The sequence below is a fragment of the Macaca mulatta genome, chromosome 14 (genome assembly GCF_049350105.2).
Source record: "Macaca mulatta isolate MMU2019108-1 chromosome 14, T2T-MMU8v2.0, whole genome shotgun sequence".
Classification (NCBI taxonomy): Eukaryota; Metazoa; Chordata; class Mammalia; order Primates; family Cercopithecidae; genus Macaca; species Macaca mulatta.
In genome coordinates, this window is record NC_133419.1 from 108,487,267 (window position 1) to 108,506,499 (window position 19,233).

At 38.3% G+C, this 19,233-nt stretch overlaps 1 protein-coding gene across 4 annotated transcripts in view; it reads left to right on the forward strand.

Annotated features, from left to right (window-relative positions):
• Positions 1 to 19,233, forward strand: part of ELMOD1 (ELMO domain containing 1) — a 76,589-nt gene that overhangs the window by 52,394 nt on the left and 4,962 nt on the right. For 2 of the 4 annotated variants that reach the window (XM_015115591.3, NM_001266487.1), the window contains 5 exons: positions 4,918 to 5,051; positions 7,753 to 7,821; positions 8,341 to 8,364; positions 11,766 to 11,816; positions 13,198 to 13,331. In XM_015115591.3, coding sequence (XP_014971077.1) covers positions 4,918 to 5,051; positions 7,753 to 7,821; positions 8,341 to 8,364; positions 11,766 to 11,816; positions 13,198 to 13,331 — 412 coding nt within the window. The remainder of the gene's footprint in view (positions 1 to 4,917; positions 5,052 to 7,752; positions 7,822 to 8,340; positions 8,365 to 11,765; positions 11,817 to 13,197; positions 13,332 to 19,233) is intronic. The other 2 variants (XM_028832650.2, XM_015115592.3) reach the window with 1 other exon arrangement.

Sequence of the window (19,233 nt, forward strand, 5' to 3'; positions counted from 1 at the left end):
AGGCCTGAGCCACCCATGTCGCCTCACCCATTTTTTAATACATGGGTTTGTCTGATGAGGATTGTAATCCAATGATTGGTTAGCAGCAATTTTACCAAACTGTAAGTTCTTTTACTAACAGACATTATAAACAGATAATACTAATCTTATTTAAAAATAATGAGTGCCACAGTGGTGAATATACAGCTTATGAATAACCTTAAAAAAATTTCCCATTTTAAAAGGCAAACACAGCAGACAACTATACTAAACAAAGAAGCTAGAATATGGATACAGGATTGATGGGTCTAAGATGATACGTACCATACATAATTAATGTTAATCATGTGATCGGTATATTTTTCTTTGTGATTCCCCTTCATGCTGCTTTCTTCAGAAACTGAATTCTGAACTTCCTCTTCTAAAATTGGTACAATCAGGTTATCCTTGGACATCAAATTTTCTTTTATCACAAACTTAGTGATACAAAATGACACAAAAATGTTTCATTTTCGTATTCATCCAATATCTAGAGTAATAAAAAGAAGCACGTGGCCAGGCACAGTGGCTCACACCTGTAGTCCCAGTACTTTGGGAGGCCGAGACCAGCAGATCACTTGAGGTCAGGAGTTCAAGACCAGCCTGGTCAACATGGTGAAGCCCATCCTGGCCAACATGGTGAAACCCCATCTCCACTAAAAACACAAAAATTAGCTGGGCATTATGGCTGAAACCTGTAATCCCAGCTACTCAGGAGGCTGAGGAAGGAGACTCGCTCTAACCCAGGAGGCAGAAGTTGCAGTGAGCTGAGATCACACCAGTGCACTCCAGCCTGGGCGACAGAATGAGACTCCATCTAGGGAAAAAAAAAAAAAAAAAAAAAAAAAGCATATGAAAATATTCTGGAAATCTTTTTTTTTTTTTTTTTTTTTTTTGAGACGGAGTCTCGCTTTGTCGCCCAGGCTGGAGTGCAGTGGTGCGATCTCGGCTCACTGCAAGCTCCGCCTCCCGGGTTCACGCCATTCTCCTGCCTCAGCCTCCGGAATAGCTGAGACTACAGGCGCCCGCCACCTCGCCCGGCTAATTTTTTGTATTTTTAGTAGAGACGGGGTTTCACCGTGTTAGCCAGGATGGTCTCGATCTCCCGACCTCATGATCCACCCGCCTTGGCCTCCCAAAGTGCTGGGATTACAGGCGTGAGCCACCGCGTATGCTGGTCCAAGTTTTGCTACAGATGATTCCTTTATACTAACCCTGCTAGGGAAATAGTTATTGCTTTTCAGAAGACACAGCACCATCAAGTCTGTGTCTAGTCTAGTCTGTAGTAGAACACTTGGATTTTTATGAGCTGCACAAGGAAAAATCCATTGTTCAGTTGCTGTCATTTGAATACAAGTGTCTGGATGGCATTCAGTCTGAAGTTTGACAGCAAGTCCATTTAGCTCAAGGAAGAATTGCCTTAAATGTTCATACTTCCATATACCTGCATCTTGGCCTTCAGGTGGTTCAAGATTTTTGTCAGTATTGGAGCAATCTTCTCTTATGTTCTGTTGCATATACTGCTGAACAGCTAGCATACTGTCATTTCATCAAAAGAATCATCAGGCCAGGTGCCCAGCCTGGTCCACCTCAGCATTGCCATGTCCTCTGCCATGACCACAGTGCTATCATCTGAAGATTAACAACACTTTTTAGCCATTATTCTAGTCTTTCATGATCCATAAAATTACTAAAATGAAATTTCTTTTTAAAGCACTTTATTATTCAGGCCGGGCATGGTGGCTCATATCTGTAATCCTAGAAATTTTGGAGGCCGAGGCAGGTAGATCACTTGAGGTCAGGAGTTTGACACACTAGCCTGGCCAACATGGCGAAACCCTGTCTCTACCAAAAAAAAAAAAAACCACGAAAATTGACTGGGCGTGGTGGTGCACACCTGTAGTCCCAGCTACTTGGGAGGCTGAGGCACAAGAATCTCTTGTACCCAGGAAGCAGAGGTTGCCATGAGCTGAGATCATGCCACTACATTCCAGCCTGGACGACAGAGTGAGACCCTGTCTCTGTGAAAAACAAAACAAAACAAAACAAAAACCAAAGCATTTTATTATTCAAATGTTTTACTAAGCATTTACTAAGCATCCCACACTAAGCATTCACCTAATGAGTGAGGTTTATCACCCACCTACGGAAATGAAGCACCTGCTTTTGCCATCTTGCTGCACTCATTCGATAAAATAAGATATTTTTTAATTGTGCAGGGCCCTGAGATGACTTCACATTATTATTCAAATGAATGTGACAAGTTTTACATTTTTTTTTTCCTTTTTTCCCCTCGTGTCAGTCACCAAATCAGTTCCTAAAGTGAAAAATCAGTTCCAACATTTTTTGTTGTTGTTGTTGTTTGTTTTGTTTTGTTTTGTTTTTTTGAGACAGTCTCACTCTGTCGCCCAGGCTGGAGTGCAGTGGCACGATCTAGGCTCACTGCAAGCTCTGCCTCCCGGGTTCACGCCATTCTCCTGCTTCAGCCTCCTAAATAGCTGGGGCTACAGGCGCCTGCCACCACGCCCAGCTAATTTTTTTTTTTTTTTTTTTTTGGCCTTTTTAGTAGAGACGGGGTTTCACCGTGTTAACCAGGATGGTCTGGATCTCCTGACCTCGTGATCCGCCCACCTCTACCTCCCAAAGTGCTGGGATTACAGGCGTGAACCACCGTGCCCGGCCCTCTAAAGGATTTTTTAAAATAAACCTTTCCCCAGTGACGATTTCCTGGTCTCATTTAGTCTTTTCTGATGATCTCAAACAGTTTCTGGTTTTTGTTTTTTGTTTTTTTGAGATGGAATTTTGCTCTTGTGCCCAGGTTGGAGTGCAGAGGCGCGATCTCGGCTCACCGCAAGCTCCGCCTCCCGGGTTCATGCCATGCTCCTGCCTCAGCCTCCCGAGTAGCTGGGGTTACAGGCATGCGCCACCACACCCGGCTAATTTTTTGTATTTTTAGTAGGGATGGGGTTTCACCATGTTGGCCAGGGTGGTCTCGAACTCCTGACCTGAATTTATCCACCTTCCTCGGCTTCCCAAAGTGCTGGGATTACAGGCGTGAGCCACCGTACGGGACCAGTTTCCGTTTTGATGAATGCAGAGCACTGGCATATTCTTATGTGAATTCTTTAAAAAGAGATTTTGTAAATCATGCTTGATATTTTGCTTTCAAGCGTGAGAGATTTACCTCCTTTTTACCCTTTTTCTCTCGCCCTTTAGACAAATCGAATTTACCTGTTGTGGCACTAACATAAAATATTGTATAATGTGAATAATAAGTAATATTAGATTAATGTGTAAAATAACATTAGTAAAATGAATAACAGCTTTTATTAGTATTTTCTGTCATCGAATATTATGTTTTACACTGTGTCAGGTATGTGACAATTTGATTTAGCAAGGTATTTTGTGTATTACTGTTTCATTTAAGCTTCGTAATGTAGAATAAGCAATTTAGAAATTGAATTATTTCTGAAATAGTAGTAAGGAAATTTTACATTTGTGTTTTACCCTGTTGGTAATGAAGATGTAAGTCTAAAAAGTAAACTTACTTACATGCCCATCTCTATTAGAAAAAACTAAGAGTTTCAGCATTACGTATTTATACAACTATGGTTCTCAGAGTCTCTCTCAAGTAATATGTGCTGAATCTTTCTACAGAAAACTTTAAAAAATAGAACCAGCTTATTAAGCAGTAAAGAGTATAATGCTTAAAATTTACAATTGTCCAGTAATATATTAATAAAATTGATTTTAACTGAAATTACTTTTGGTAACTCTTAAAGATAATAATACATTTTGAGGTTTATTCATGAACGTTACTGATGTTGCTTCCTCTAGCAACACGATAATATTTACTCTCACTCCTGTTATAGGTGAGATCTAAAAAAATGAAACTCGGCCGGGCGTGGTGGCTCATGCCTGTAATCCGAGCACTTTGGGAGGCCGAGGCAGGCGCATCACTTGAGGTCAGGAGTTTGAGACCATCCTGGCCAATGTGGTAAAACCCCGTCTCTACCAAAAATACAAAAATCAGCCAGGTGTGGTGGTGCATGCCTATAATCCCAGCTACTGTGGAGATGGAGACAGGAGAATCACTTGAACCCAGGAAGCAGAGGTTGCAGTGAGCCGAAATAACACCACAGCACTCCTTTATACTCTTAAATATTTTTAAGAGCACAGCCTGGGCAACAGAGTGAGACTCTGTCTCCAAAATAAAAAAGCAAAAAGAAACTCATGTCAGTTCACTTTTTTTTTTTTTTTTTTTGGTTAATAATGCTGCTAAAAGTTTTGATATAATATTACAGCATTTTCCGAGAATCTGAATAATAATAATAGGTGGCCTTGAAATTTTTCCACTTCTCTCTTTTCTTTATACTCTTAAATATTTTTGAGAGCACCAAAGAGCTTTTTTGTGAGAGATTATCTATCTAATCTATCTACCTACCTACCTATCTGCTATGTAATTTCCTATTCAAAATTAAAATAGAAAGATTTTAAACATTAAAATATGTAAGTACTCAATCCATTGCCTTCAGAGCAAAGATATCACAGCACATCATGCATCCTTTGGAAAAATTCCACTATGTACTCATGAGACAATGAGAGAGAAGAGGCAAATAACCTCTTCTTTTATTATAAAATAGTAGTTTTTTGGTTTTGTTTTTATCTCTCAGACCCTCTGGAAAGGTCCTGGGAACCTCCAGGGAGGCTTCAGATCATGCTCTGAGAAATGCTGTCATAAATAATTGAAAGATGACCACATCTTTAATTGTAATGTATTTGCATACATTCAGCTTTGCAAAGCTCCTCCTAATGATGTAGTTTATAAAATCTGAACCAATAGGAAAGAGTATTTGTGAGTGTATATCAACACGGTAATTCTCTTCTTTTTTCCTACAGTTATGGAAATTCTTGAAGCCCAATACTCCACTGGAATCTCGGATTTCTAAGCAGTGGTGTGAAATTGGTTTCCAAGGTGATGATCCTAAAACAGATTTTCGAGGAATGGGACTTCTGGGACTGTACAATTTGCAGTAAGTAAAATGAAGGACAGCTGACTGATCGAGTGATGTTTTGGTCTCCTCATATTGAAATGGCAAAAGCTGAGTAATTAGCTTCAAAAGCTACTTCCCATAAGACTCTAAGAAAACATTCAAATTCCCTGAGAGGCCAGGTTCATAAAATGTTAAAAGTGTCTGCTAGTAGCCTTCCTTGTATTTCAGCAAATTTCATGGATTTTTAAAGCAAATCTCAACTATATTTAAAAATTGTTTTATTATTTAAAATGTTCACACATATGTAAAAACAGAGAAGATTGTAAAGAACACCCTTGTATTGATCATGCAGATTCAGTAATTGTTGAGGTTTTGAAATATTCACAACATTATTTTTTTGGCAGAAGGGTGTTAACGAAAACTCTACACCATCATTTCACCCTTCATATGTTAATATGTAGTTCTAAAAAATATCAATATTACCTCACATTAACCACAATGCCATTATCACATCAAACAAAATTAACAGTGATTCCTTGATGTCATCTTTATCCAGTCCATATTCAAATTTCCCAGTTCTCTCGAAAATACTTTTTATGGCTGGTTTATCCTATGCACTTCCAACTATGCCCTTTGTTGTTCTTAAATTAGATGGGTCTCTCTTGCTCTGTCCCTTCCTTTTGCCCCTTTCTCCATGTCAGGATTTCAGATCAGTTGTCCTGTAATATGTCCCATGGTCTGGATTTGCCTGTTTACACTTGTATCCATCCCCTGTATTTCCTGAAAATTGGAGGTATGCAGACAGGCCTGAAGAGATTCAGGTTGACATCACAGCGGGAGGCCTTCCGTGTCCCTCCACTCTCAGCCCTGTGCTGCAACAAATCAGAGGAATCCCATTCTGATGCCGCCAGTGTAAAGTCCTCCTTCTATGATCTTTACTGAACCGATTAATTAATTGTATAAAGAGTGCTTTTCTATTTTTGTTATTTTTCCTATAATTTTTGGCTGGAATTTTTAAAGACTTCGTTTCCTTATAGAGTATAGTTATTTGGTTTCTCTGAAATATAGGCAGGACAGATATTCAATTTTTGCATTTGGTTGCCAGTTCTCAGAGTCAGGAGTTGGTTGCCTCGTTCCCCTGTTAGTGATCAATTTTTTTTTTTTTTTTTTTGCTCTCTCTCTCTCTATTTTTAAAACACCATTTGTTAACTCCTGTGTTTCTATATGTTTATTGTAACTCAACTAATTGTACTTGTTATTTTTTTCATGCTTTAATTCAGTCATGTATAGTCATTATTTTTTGAGCCAAAGAGTCCTTTCAAGTTGATTCTTGTGTCCTTTGACGCTACCCTATTAGGGCAGTGATGTATTTTTAAAAGAAGTTAAGCCTTACTCAGTCATTTTGGTGGCATCCCATTTTCCCCTAGATCTTTCCCTTTATTTTAAATTTAAGAAGTTTAATAATCACCCATTCTTTTATGAAACATTTTAATGTAATGTTAATGAACGGAAAGTAAACATTAATGACAAAGACAATGTTACAGATAAGTGAATAGAGTCAGCTTTTGAATAACTGGGACAATTGGCCTTCCACTGAGAAAAATAAAATAAAATTAAATCACTACGTCACCTCAGTTCACAAGCTGAAAGTCCAAAACAAGTCTTTCCTACTTTTAGAAGAAAATCAAGATATCTGACTGAGGAGAGATCTCTTAAAGACACGAGCAAAAAAAGCATCCACTGGAAAAGAAGAATCAATAAATTTCACACATTAAAATTGAAAACTGCAGTAAGATAAGCCCCATAAACAAAGTAAAAAGAGACAAGACTGACACATAAATGATAAAGGATCTATGTTCAGTATATTATTGTCTATAAGGTTATTTGTCTTTTTTATTTGAGGTCATTTTTAGACTCACTGAGCCAAAAAATATGAACAGATGAGACATAAAAGAGGAAACTCAGATAACCGACAAAAGTATGAAAAGAAACTCCGTTTCATTAACAACTGTGAATGTGTGCATTACAGTTGCTGACTTGGGGTTGAAATTTCCTCAGAGGAAATTCAAGAACTTCTTTTACCCTTTGGATTTATGCAGGAAATATACACACATCACATTAAATAATAGATGCTATTGTTTTATCATTGTCTCTATGAAGTACTTTTTAACGGATTATTTTTGAGGGTGTGCAGTTTTTTGTGTTTATTAGGAAACCTAACTACCCTTTTCCCTTTAGAATAAAATGTTATTGTTTTTAACATATCTAAACTCAAAAGATATTTTCCATTCATCCAGAATTCAAATTCCCAGTGAGTATTCGAAGCATATCCTCTCTCATCTCCTTCAGTCTTTTCTTTCTCTCATCATGTCCCTTAACCGAGGCTTCTGCCTTCTGAAGGCCTCCAAAAATCGAACTATTTGACCCCCTCTTCTATAACCCCTCTTTATAATAAAATCTTTGGTTCTCGGGGTAATGGCAAAGTTCTTAATTAAATTTTCAAAATCTACTGGATACATTCCTAAATCTGTGCAGGTTTCACAGCTACTCTACCATGTCATTACATTTCGAAAACTCTGTTGTGAAAAACTGTTTGTTCCCTGGAGGAGCTGAAACAAGTAATAACCTTATGCCAGTATCCATCTCTGAATTCAGAATGACCTCGAATTGGATTAAAATGAATATATTCAGCAAGTAAGCAAGTACAGAGTTACGGTTTTCTTTCCCTCCCCCGCTGCAGGTATTTCGCAGAAAGGGATGCCACAGCAGCTCAGCAGGTCCTGTCTGACTCTCTTCATCCCAAATGCAGGTAATTGTTGAAAGTAAAAGATGAATTAGGTTTTATGGGTTAGATCAAATGAACTTCATCTCCTACATGTATCTGTTGATGAGATTCTCAGGAGAGTGAGACTCAAAGCTTTTTCAAACAAGCCCTCATAATAAATGCTGAGATGGAGGGTTAAAACTTCAGGTACTCATTCCAAGATTTAGGATATCAAGTGGCACCATTCGGGTGAGATATGCATTTTTATTTTATTTTATTCAGGTGAGATATGTGTTTATATTTAAAGGGACTGATAGTGTCACTAGTGTCCAGGAAGACTGAGGAGGTGGCCATGGAAGAAAGGCAGGGTCTGGGGGAAAGGGTCCAGAGACAAGAAAGATGACGGGGGAACAGAAGGAAGAATGGAAGTTAAGAAGTCAGGGACCAAGTGAGAACATCTGGAATTGCTGAGGCTTTTTTCTTTCTTTCTTGTAAAATTCTAGATGCTAAATTATTTGCATTTTCATTTGCTTTTCTACTTTTTTTTTCTTTGATTACATGAAGGGATATCACTAAAGAAGAAATAAGGTATCTTTTCTTTGTTTTTGTGTTTTATTGCTTTTATTTTGTTTTAGAATAAGTATGGGTAAGAATTTTTTTAAGGAACTCTGAATTTATTTGTTTCTAAAAGCCAACATTTTCAAACTTTTAATCTAATATAGTTGATTATAGCTGGGCTATGTTTTAACGAACTGAAAACCAGATGAGACTGACCGCTTGGAAAATGTCAAACGGTCTTTCTACAGCCATGACGAAATCTGGTTGGAGAAACATTTTGAACACTCACCTAAAGGCTGAACCCCTCACCACACCTGTTCTGACTCCAGTTACCCCAGAGGAGGGCATTTTATTTGGGAATTTTGTTGCACGGAACAACTTTACTCTCTATTAATATATCTAATTTAATTATTATAAATGGTAGTTGTGTGTGTGTGTTAGTCACTCTTCTTAGAAGGAGTTCCATTATTTTGCAATCATAGTTTTATATCGCTTTTTTTTTCTCCTCAGCATGATGGTAGATTAGTTGTTAGTATTCATGTTGGCTAAGTAAATCCAAAATTTTATCAAAACCTTCTTAAAATTCAGGGATACGTTGAGTTGGGCTTTCCCCCCCCCCCCCACCTTACTATTTTACTCATTCTAGCTTCATTTGGCTAAGATTCATTAAGTCATATTACACTTCCCGAATTTACATTTGTAATATTTTATAAGATTAAAAATTCATTCCTTTAAGAAAAACACTACAATTGTTTAGCTTTTTCTTGTTATATGGTTAAAATCAAGCTATTTTAATTTTTTAACTACATCTTCTGAATTGCATATTTCTGTAATGTAGAGACTCTAAACTCCCTCTAGTTAAAATTGGCTGGGGAGTCTGTCCATGCTCTCAGGTGGCATTTCCTGGAGGAACATCAGTCAGAAGACACGAGTCCTCCACGGTCCTTGGAAAGTGACAATAAGCTCACAATATTTCTGATTAACCATTGGAGGGGCACTGACTTTGTCTATGAGTCTTTCTTAAAGAAAAGCTTGGCCGGGCGCGGTGGTTCAGGCCTGTAATCCCAGCACTTTGGGAGGCCAAGGCAGGCAGATCACGGGGTCAGGAGATCGAGACCATCCTGGCTAACACGGTGAAACCCCCGTCTCTATCAAAAATACAAAAATTAGCCAGTCGTGGTGGTGGGCGCCTGTAGTCCCAGCTACTCGATAGCATGAACCTGGGAGGCGGAGCTTGCAGTGAGCCGAGATCGTACCACTGCACTCCAGCCTGGGCGACACAGCGAGACTCCTTCTCAAAAAAAAAAAAAAGAAGAGGAAAAAAAGGTTTATAGTTGTATCTCCTGTGTCAGCCATCCAAGAGAAAGTATTTGAGGTTTGGGGTGACTACTCTTACTTAAAAAGAGACTAGCATTTGTGTGTGCATGCATATATGTGTAGTCATGTATATAAAATTACCATGCTTTATCCCTCAAACTACAATAAAATTGAATCAATAAAGTTCAAAAGTCAGTGCGTACTAAGGAAAGCTCTTTCCTGTCTATCGTTTAGCAAGCATGACACATTACTGCGTTTGTTAACATCCATTGGTTGAGTATTAAAGTTACCTGAGGGATAAAAGCGGATTCAAGTTTAAGAAGAAAATTTTGACTGTTAGTTTGTGTGTGTGTTTGTTTTCTCCCTACGAGGGGAATGCAATCTGTTTGGGTCAGGATATCCTATAAGTATCAAATAAGTACAGATCACTTGGCCTCTTCTTTTATTTCCAACGCAGATAGATATATGATTTAATGAATATGGAGATACTGTGTAGTTATAAAGCCTTGCTGAAGAGAAAATAGGTGCTTATAAATTCTTATATATATATAATTTCTTAAATTGCACACATACCTTATTTTAGTTTGGATATGAATCTTTAAGGTAAAAAAATCTCCTGATCTCCTGATTCCTCTTCAGCTGTTTGGTTTGTTAGCCAGAAGTTACACTTTAGAAACAGGTGGCACATTTTAACATGAATTAAAAGCAGTTATTTTGAATTATAACCATTTATAGAATAGAAAATACACATAGTTAAATATCAATTCTGTGTAATGTTTTTGTAGTTGTGTGTTGTGTGTATTATATGAGCGTCTTGTAATCAAATCTTTGCTGTGTGTTCTGGATTTCCTTTCTTCTAGTCAGATAGAGAGAAATTAAATATTCATAATAACTAGTTTTTACACTGTATTGAGTTCAAATGCCAACTACGGTTTATACAATGTATACAAACTTTGTATATAAGAATTTATAAGCACCCCTTTTCTCTTCAACAAAGCTTTATAAATAAACGGTGCCTCCTTATTTGTTAAATTACATATCTATCTGCATTGGAAATATAAGAAAAGGCTAAATGACCTTAGTGTAAAATACTGAATGAAGGTTACATCAGTCACAGGGAAGAATGGAACATGAGTCCTGCCTCCTCCTGTTGGCTGTACGGAAGGGCATGGGAGTGGGGCAGATGCACACAGAGTAATAGAATGTAGGGCACAGTAAGCCGAGATTGCACCACCACACTCCAGCCTGGATGACAGAGCGAGGCCAAGAAAGAGAGAGAGAGCGAGAGAGAGAGAGAGAGAGCAAGCAAGCATTTTCAGAATGCTTCTATGATAGAAATCTTTTTTCAAACAGTCTTATTCAGAAGCTTAAATTACAAAAACAGATGAAAATGGAGCTAGTGTGGCTTACTGACTTAGCCAGAAGAAACACCATAGCACTTACTGGGACAGAATTTTTAAAACCTGTAAATGCTCCCTCCCCCCTCCCTCCCTCCCTCTCTCCCTCCCTCCCTTGCTTCCTTCTTTTCTTCCTTCCTTGCTTCCTCCCTCCCTCCCTCTGTCTCTCCTTCCTCTCCTCCTTTCCTTACCTTGCTTACTTCCCTCCCTGCTTCTTTTCTTCTTTTCTTTCTTTTACTAATTCAATCATTTATTTATCGATGAACATTTATTTGGCATCTACCATGTATCAGGCATCACAAATAAGACTGAATAGGATAAACACCACTAGGTAAAACCAAACAAAATGCAGTGGGGAATCATGAGAGAGTGAGATGACATCTAGTTACCTCACTAAATGTTTCAGGAAGGAGGGGTTTGATCATTAATGATAGTGCAAAAGAATATCTTAATGTTTGGCCTTTAGGGCTGTCTCCCATGGCTGTACTAAAGTGAATAGGAGGTAAATAGCAGGGCCTTAAATAATTCCATTTCTGAGCTCCACATAAATTGTATTGTGGCTTTTAAAACTGATAATATTTAAATTGATAAGTGTTAGATAACTGAGCTACAGACATCTCTGCATATAGTTAACAGTTTTAACATAAGCATTAAAAGAGGACAAGTACCAATTAGAGATTAAATCTGATTTACTTACTTATTCATTCATCCGTTCAGCAAATTCAGCAAAGCAGAATGGGAGAAGAAAAGGATGGATAAGGCAATTGGGTGAGTATGGGATCTCACATGGAAAGATGGTCCATCTGAACCAGAACCAGAACTAGAGTATCATGAAAGACAAGAGTGAAACTCTACTTGTTCTGATAGAAATATACAATCTAGTTAAAATATTTAAAGCACCCTTTTATATGTTTGTGGATTCATCTGTATGGTTATATGATATTACTTTGCCTATGAACAACTGACAAGGTAGAAAGTTGTAATTATAAGGAAATGATTTTCAGAAATCACTTAGAATTGTGTTTGGTAGTTTTCTTTTAAGGATTTCATCAAATATTGGGCTATTTGATAAAAATTTACTTTAGTTTTTTTATAATGCCCCATATTATCCAAAAATATTTCTGAACAGAGAATTTTTTCTGTGCTGGATTTATATTAGCAGAGAAGATTTAAGAACTCGGGTTCCATTAATTTTTGGTAAACATGTAAATAAGGAACTAGAAAATACACACTGTGTTAAGATACTTATTTAAATTTTTCTTATCTTAAAAGTAATATACAATTTATTATAGAAAAGTAAACAAAAAATCACCCCAATCTTGTTACTTTTGTGGCATTTTACTTTAGTTTTTTTCCTTGCACATCTGTGTGCATTTATATAATAAAATGGCTTGCTCTATCCGTAATGTTTTATATCCTGCTTAAATCATCTTTAAGAAGATAATTTTAATCAACTGTAATATATGAGATTACCATAATTTATTTTGCTATCTGTCTTCTTTAGGAATTTGAATAGTTTCCATGTCATTTCTATTATTAAAAATGCTATAATGAAATATATCTATAAAGCTTTGTCCACTTCGGATTTTTTTTCTGTCATATATTTGGAAATGGAAAGGTCAAAGTATATGAACTACCAATTTTCTTGATACACATTACTGAAATTTTCTGCTAAATTACAAAAGTCAAGGTTTTGATAGGGTAGAGATGGAAGGGTGACCTGCTACTCTGATAATTTAATAGTAAGTTAAATATCAGATTATCAATTACTGAAATGCTTTTATTTATTTATTTATTTATTTTTTGTCAAGTGAAAGCACGTTTACTAAGAAAGTAAAGGAATAAAAGAAAAGAATGGCTACTCCATGGGTAGAGCAGCCCCAAGGGCTGCTGGTTGGCTATTTTTATGGTTATTTCTTGATTATTTGCTGAACAAGGGGTAGATTATTCATGAGTTTTCTGGGAAAGGGGTGGGCAATTCCCAGAACTGAGGGTTCTTCCCCTTTTAGACCATAGGGTAACTTCCTGACATTACCATGGCATTTGTACACTGTCATGGCACTGGTAGTAGTGTCTTTTAGCATGCTAATGGGAAATGCTTATTTCTTATATGTGACACACAGTTGGTTTTATGGTTTATACTTTATAGGTATTCATTTGCAATTGTGGGCATCAATATAACTGACCTGGCATATAATCTACTGATCAGTGGAGCTCTAAAAACCCATTTCTACAATATCGCCCCAGAAGCTCCAACATTGTCTCACTTTCAGCAAACATTCTGTAAGTATCCTGTTGTATAATTGTCAATACAGGTTTCTATGCTGGACGCGGTGGCTCACCCCTATAATCCGAGTACTTTGGGAGGCCAAGGCAGGTGAATTGCCTAAGCTCAGGAGTTTAAGACCAGCCTGGCCAACATGGTGAAACCCCATCTGAACTAAAAATAAAAAAACTAGCCAGGCATGGTGATGCGCACCTGTAATCCCAGCTACTTGGGAGGCTGAGGCAGGATAATTACTTGAACCCAGGAGGTAGAGGTTGCAGTGAACCGAGATCGTGCCACTGCACTCCATCCTGGATGACAGAGTGAGACTCCATCTCAAAAAATATAAATCATATATATATATATATATATATATAGGTTTCTATAGAACACTCCCGACAAGGATCGAAGCTGAGAGATCTTTGTGATTTGGCTGCTTTGGAGCCTTTGAACTTCCTCTTTTGGTTCTGATTTTTTTGTTTTCTCATTCAAAAATCCACACTTACATTTTCAGGCATGGTAAATTCTTCTCTTTCCTGGCTCTTGCGTAATCTCCAGTGTATCCACTTCTGCTCTGACTTAAAGACGTCATGGGTGTTTCTCTCCCTCTGATCCTCATGGCATAGCACTCGAGAGTGCAGGTTCTGAAGACAGCCTGAGTTAATTCTCAGATCTATGTTTTAGCAAAAGTGAAATCTCCAAGAAGGATTAGAAGATAAAGTCGAAACTCTCCTAGGAAGTAGAGCAAAAAGGCATAGATGGAAAATAGAAAATAAAAAAGGTTGTCAAATTAATGGATCATTCTATGAGGTCTTATAGCTGAATAATAGAAGTGCCAGAAAAATAGTGGTGAAAACTAAGGAAGGGGAATCCAATAAAGAAAGAAAGAAAAATTTTCAGAACTGAAGTATGAGTTTTCATACTTAAAGAAATAAGTACCTACACAACAGATTAATGTAGACCCACACCAAGGACCTAATCATTGTGAAATTTAATGACATTGGAAAGAGATGACCCCGAAAACTTCCAAAGCTGTCACATAATGAATTGGGAATCAAGATGACATTGGACTTCTCAACACTACATTGTATTCTAAAACATAGAATATTGTCTTCAAAAGTTAAGAGAGACTGGGCGCCGCACATCACACCTGTAATCCCAGCAGTTTGAGAGGCTGAGGCGGGAGGATTGCTTGAGCCCAGGAGTTTGAGACCAGCCCAGGCAACATAGCGAGACCCTGTTTCTACAAAAAGATAAAAAATTAGTCAGCTGTAATCCCAGCCACTAAAGAGGCTGAGGTGAGAAGATCGTTTGAGCCCAAGGAGGTCAAGGCTGCTGTGAGCTGTGATTGCACCACTGCACTCCAGCCTGGGTGACAGAGCAAGACCCCATCTCAATCAATAAGTCAATCAAAGTTAACAGAATATTTTTTAAAACTAAGGGAATATGATTTCTAGTTTAGAATTTTACACCCGGTATAACTTACTACCTTACCAATCAAATATGGGAATAGAATAAAAACAGTTTCTTAATGCAAGGTCTTAAGCATTTTACTTCCCTGTACCTTTATCGGGAAGCTTATTTCCACAAAATAAGAGAGTAATAATCCTAAAGGAATAAATGGGGTCTGGAAAATAGGAACTCTGTCCCAGGAGAGCAGTGAAGGGAAAGCCCAAGATATCTGTGCAATTGGCTGCAAATAATAAATCTAGATTCTAGAAGGTCAGAAGGCTGTGGGAGAGACTCTTTGAAGAACCTGAAATTGACAGAATATTACCATGTTTGAACGCACTGCGAGAACATTGGCATATTTAGGAGATAGTTTAGGCTTAAATTAAGGGGGAAGCCAGGCAAATAAACAAAGAAGGCAGTTATTAATACAAAGTAAAGAAAAGGGTGAGAAAATAAGTGACTATGTGGCTGGGGTGAGTGAGAGGGAGCTAAATCTTAATCTTCTATAAAGAAAAAAAATTTTTTTAATCAAGTAATGGAAAGCATGTTGATTAGAGCTATGAAGATCGATAACCAAAATAATCAGCTAAAAGAATTGAAATACTGCTTTAGGAAAGCAGGAATTAGGGCAGGAGACTGCTTTTTCTTTTTGTTTTTGGGATTTTTTTTTTTGTTTTTGTAACAAGACTTGTTAAACTATTTGACTCTGAACAATGTGCATGTATAACTTAGATAAAAATGAAAAGTAAATTATAAAACACATATACTTTACAACTTGTTAATGGAAAATGTAAGTCCCTTACATGCATTATCACAGCTCCTGCTTTGATAATTGGATGATTATATTCACTCCTATAAAAATTCTGAGCATCTCCAACAAATATGATTGAGATTTTACTATGGATTAGGTTCTATGCTGAGGAAGACAGGCATTTAAACAAATACTTAAAATGTAGTGGGTCCAGCATTATCTTCAGGGAAACAAAAAAGTCTTTAAAAAAAATAAAATGTAGTGGGAGGAATTTAGTGATTGAGGAAGTAAAGACACTGCTTCTAAAAACTGGAAGTCGCTGACGCAGTGGCTCACACCTGTAATCCCAGCATTTTGGGAGGCCAAGGAGGGCAGATCACTTGAGGTCAGGAGTTCAAGACCAGCCTGATCAACAGGGTGAAACCCTGTCTCTATGAAAAAATAGAAAAATTAGCCAGGTGTGATGGCGCACGCCTGTAATCCCAGCTACTCGGGAGGCTGAGACACAAGAATCTCTTGAAACCAGGAAGTGGAGGTTGAAGTGAGCCAAGATTGCACCACTGTACTCCAGCCGGGGCGACAGAGTGAGACTCCATCTCATAAATAAATATATATATAGAAAAAGTCTGTGGCTGCCTTAATTCATTCAGCCTGGAAGTCAGGGAAGTTTCTGCAAAGCAAATGCCCCTTTTGAAGAGAACCAAAGGATGAGTGGCAGGAAATAAGGCAATGGTGGCTGAGTGGTCCGGTGAAGGCCATAAAGCAAAAGAGTATGTGGATTTAAGAAGTAGAGCATAGGGTTTGCCAGTGACGAGAGATGGCACTGGAAGCCAAGAGCAGGATAAAGGGCAGTCCTGAAGAGTTCGGTAAGCCTCATCAAAGTGCATCAACATGCAGATAAAGAAAGCCTCTTGCCATGTTTCCCTGGCCCCTTATACTTGCCCTATTCTATATTTACCATGCTCATTAGGGAAGTCAGGGAAGTAGTTCTGAGGGAAGGTAGAGTGAGTTTAGTTTTAGGCATACTGAGGGTGAGCTGCTCTTGGGAAATCCATGTGGAGCTGCAGAGTGGGCATTCTCATAATGTAGGGCTCTGGAGTGCTGAAGGATTAGAAAGGCTCAAGCTACAGATTTGTGATTTGTGAGCACCTGGGAGAATATCAGAGCCACACAGTGGGGGAACATTCCCAGGAAAGATTCAAAGTTAGAATCATAAAGAATTGGCATTTAAGGGCAGGTTTCATTGCTGTATCCTCAGCACAAAGCCTGGTACAGGGCAGAGGTGCGTAGTAACTGGTGGGTGGGTGGGTGGGTGGGTGGATGGATGGGTGGATGGATGGATGGATGCATAGATGGATGGAAGGCTAAAATATTGGCTGATGTTTTTTTGCAGGAGAAAGGAGAGTCTAGTTTCTGTGGGAAATTTTAGCCTAGGCCAGGCACGGTGGCTCACACCTGTAATCCCAGCACATTGGGAGGCTAAGGCAGGATGATCACTTGAGCCCAGGAGTTTGAGACCAACCTGGGTAATATGGTGAAACCCCATCTCTACAAAAAAAAAAAAAACAATATTAGTCTTGGTCTGGATTGATATGCTTCAAGAGAATCCTAGCCCAGATGAGCAAGTATGCAATAGGATTACATATTTCCTTAGGCCCTCATCAGGTTTTAGAAGCAGCAGCAACCCCCCTATGGATTGTGGGGTATGTAGGCAAAGGGACTGAGGCCTCTCTAAGGGAAACAAACTGTGCCCTAGATTCACTGTTCCTCAATCAGACATGATCAGTTCTACATGTCTCCTCTGTAATATTCTTGCAATTACCTGTGTCCTTGCATATGTCTCTGCTCTCTACTAACTGAATGCAGTGAAGCAAAACCAAGACATTCAAGCAGCAACAAATGTGCTGCAGGCTGGAATTGGAGAGCCAAATTAATATTCAAAACAAGTATTCCATCTAGGCAGAAAAATGTAAGAATATAATAGCTCCATCCTTCTGACTTTACAGTATTATTCGGTGAACACTGAGCTGCCAAGGCACTATGTTACAAAAATTGTATTCAGTCTAAAGCTCCACTGAACACACAGCCCCATTGAAATGGAGCGAGGTTAGGTGTAATGAGCAGAAGGGAAAGTATGAAGGCCAGAAGAGAAAGAGGAAACTACTTTTTCTTTGACCTCCAAAAGAAGGGACTATTCCATAGGAATAAGAACCAGAGGAACAGAATGCACTGGAAAAGGCAGCCTATTGCCATGGCGAAAAGTCAGCTGGTTTCAGGCCCTGGTTTCCAGCTTCCAGGTGTACCTGTTATTGTAGACCATTCGAGGAACTTATCTAAGCCCAATATCTGCATCTGAAAGATGGAGATGTCATATCTGTGTTACCTACTCCACAAAGCTGTTGTAAGAATGCAATGAGATGGTGGAAAAATAGCCTGGCCTCTGTTTTCTCCCTCTCCTTTCCATGCCACTTTGTTAGCTTCCCTAGTGAACAAATCATCAGCTGCAACTGTACTCCTGTTTGCATCTCTCCAACAAACCCAGCATTAGGGACCACAGGAAGTCTGCCTTTTTCTTCATCCGCAATACCTAGTACTGTGTCTGTTTCATAGTTGTTCATCGGCAGATGAGTTAACTGACAGACCAAATGAATTTTTGAACACTGTGATTTGTATAAGTGAGTGGAGTTTTATGATTATAATACGCACCTTGGAAGCCAGACCACCATTTCTGCATTCTGATTAAGATCATGTTACACGGTCTCTAATTATTTTCCTGATGGGACAGAGAAAGAGAGTCTCAGGGAATCAGTCTTCAATCTTCAGAGGAAGAATCCTGAGCATGGTGTCAGATTAGGAGCCACCCACTCCTCTACCTTTACCCAAGCCCTTTAAACCTTTCATGATGTTTTTCTATAATTGTGTGTAAGGTAGGAAAATGGGGAAACCAAATAAATCCACATTCTTCTATAACTGTGCCACACTACATCACCTTTAGAGTGAGTTGCCAATATTCCTGCACATTGTAGAAAAGATGATTTTTCATATTGCCTGTTTATCATTGTCAACAGGAGAAAAGATGCTGTCACTCATGAAATACTAATGAGATGCATTATCAATGATTTTAATTCATAGTATTGGAAACCTGACTCTACATACAAAATAGCTATGTTTATTTGAGCTCAGAGACCAGTCAGGAAAATTTATGTATGCATTTTATATAAAGAAAGAAGAAATTATAAATTATCATAGATTTATTTTAGAACCATAAAAATTATATTTAGAAGGAAGCCAAGGAAACTTTCTTTTTAGAAAGAGAATCTTCTTGACCACAGGTTCTCAACTTTTGTGACACGAGTTTCATCTTATTGAATTACAAGTCTGGTTAAATCTAGGAGGATCTGCATTTTTAACAAGTACCCCAGATCATTTGTGGAGTATTTTAGGAGTTTGCCCAGTCACTGAAATGGACAGGTGATTGAATTCTTTTGGTTGGTTGAAGAAGATATTGAGATCAGAGGAAACAAGTTTCTGTTGATGTGCGCTAAAACAACCAGATGACAAACAGGCTCCAATCATGGCATATGAGAAATGGTGAGGAGAAGCAGGGAAAGAGAAAAGCTCAACGCATAAAGCACACGTCAAACACTTGAGTTGGAGAAGGATTGAAGTTGTTTTGTGAAATACAGGGCAACAAATTTAGGCCCAGAATGAGGAAG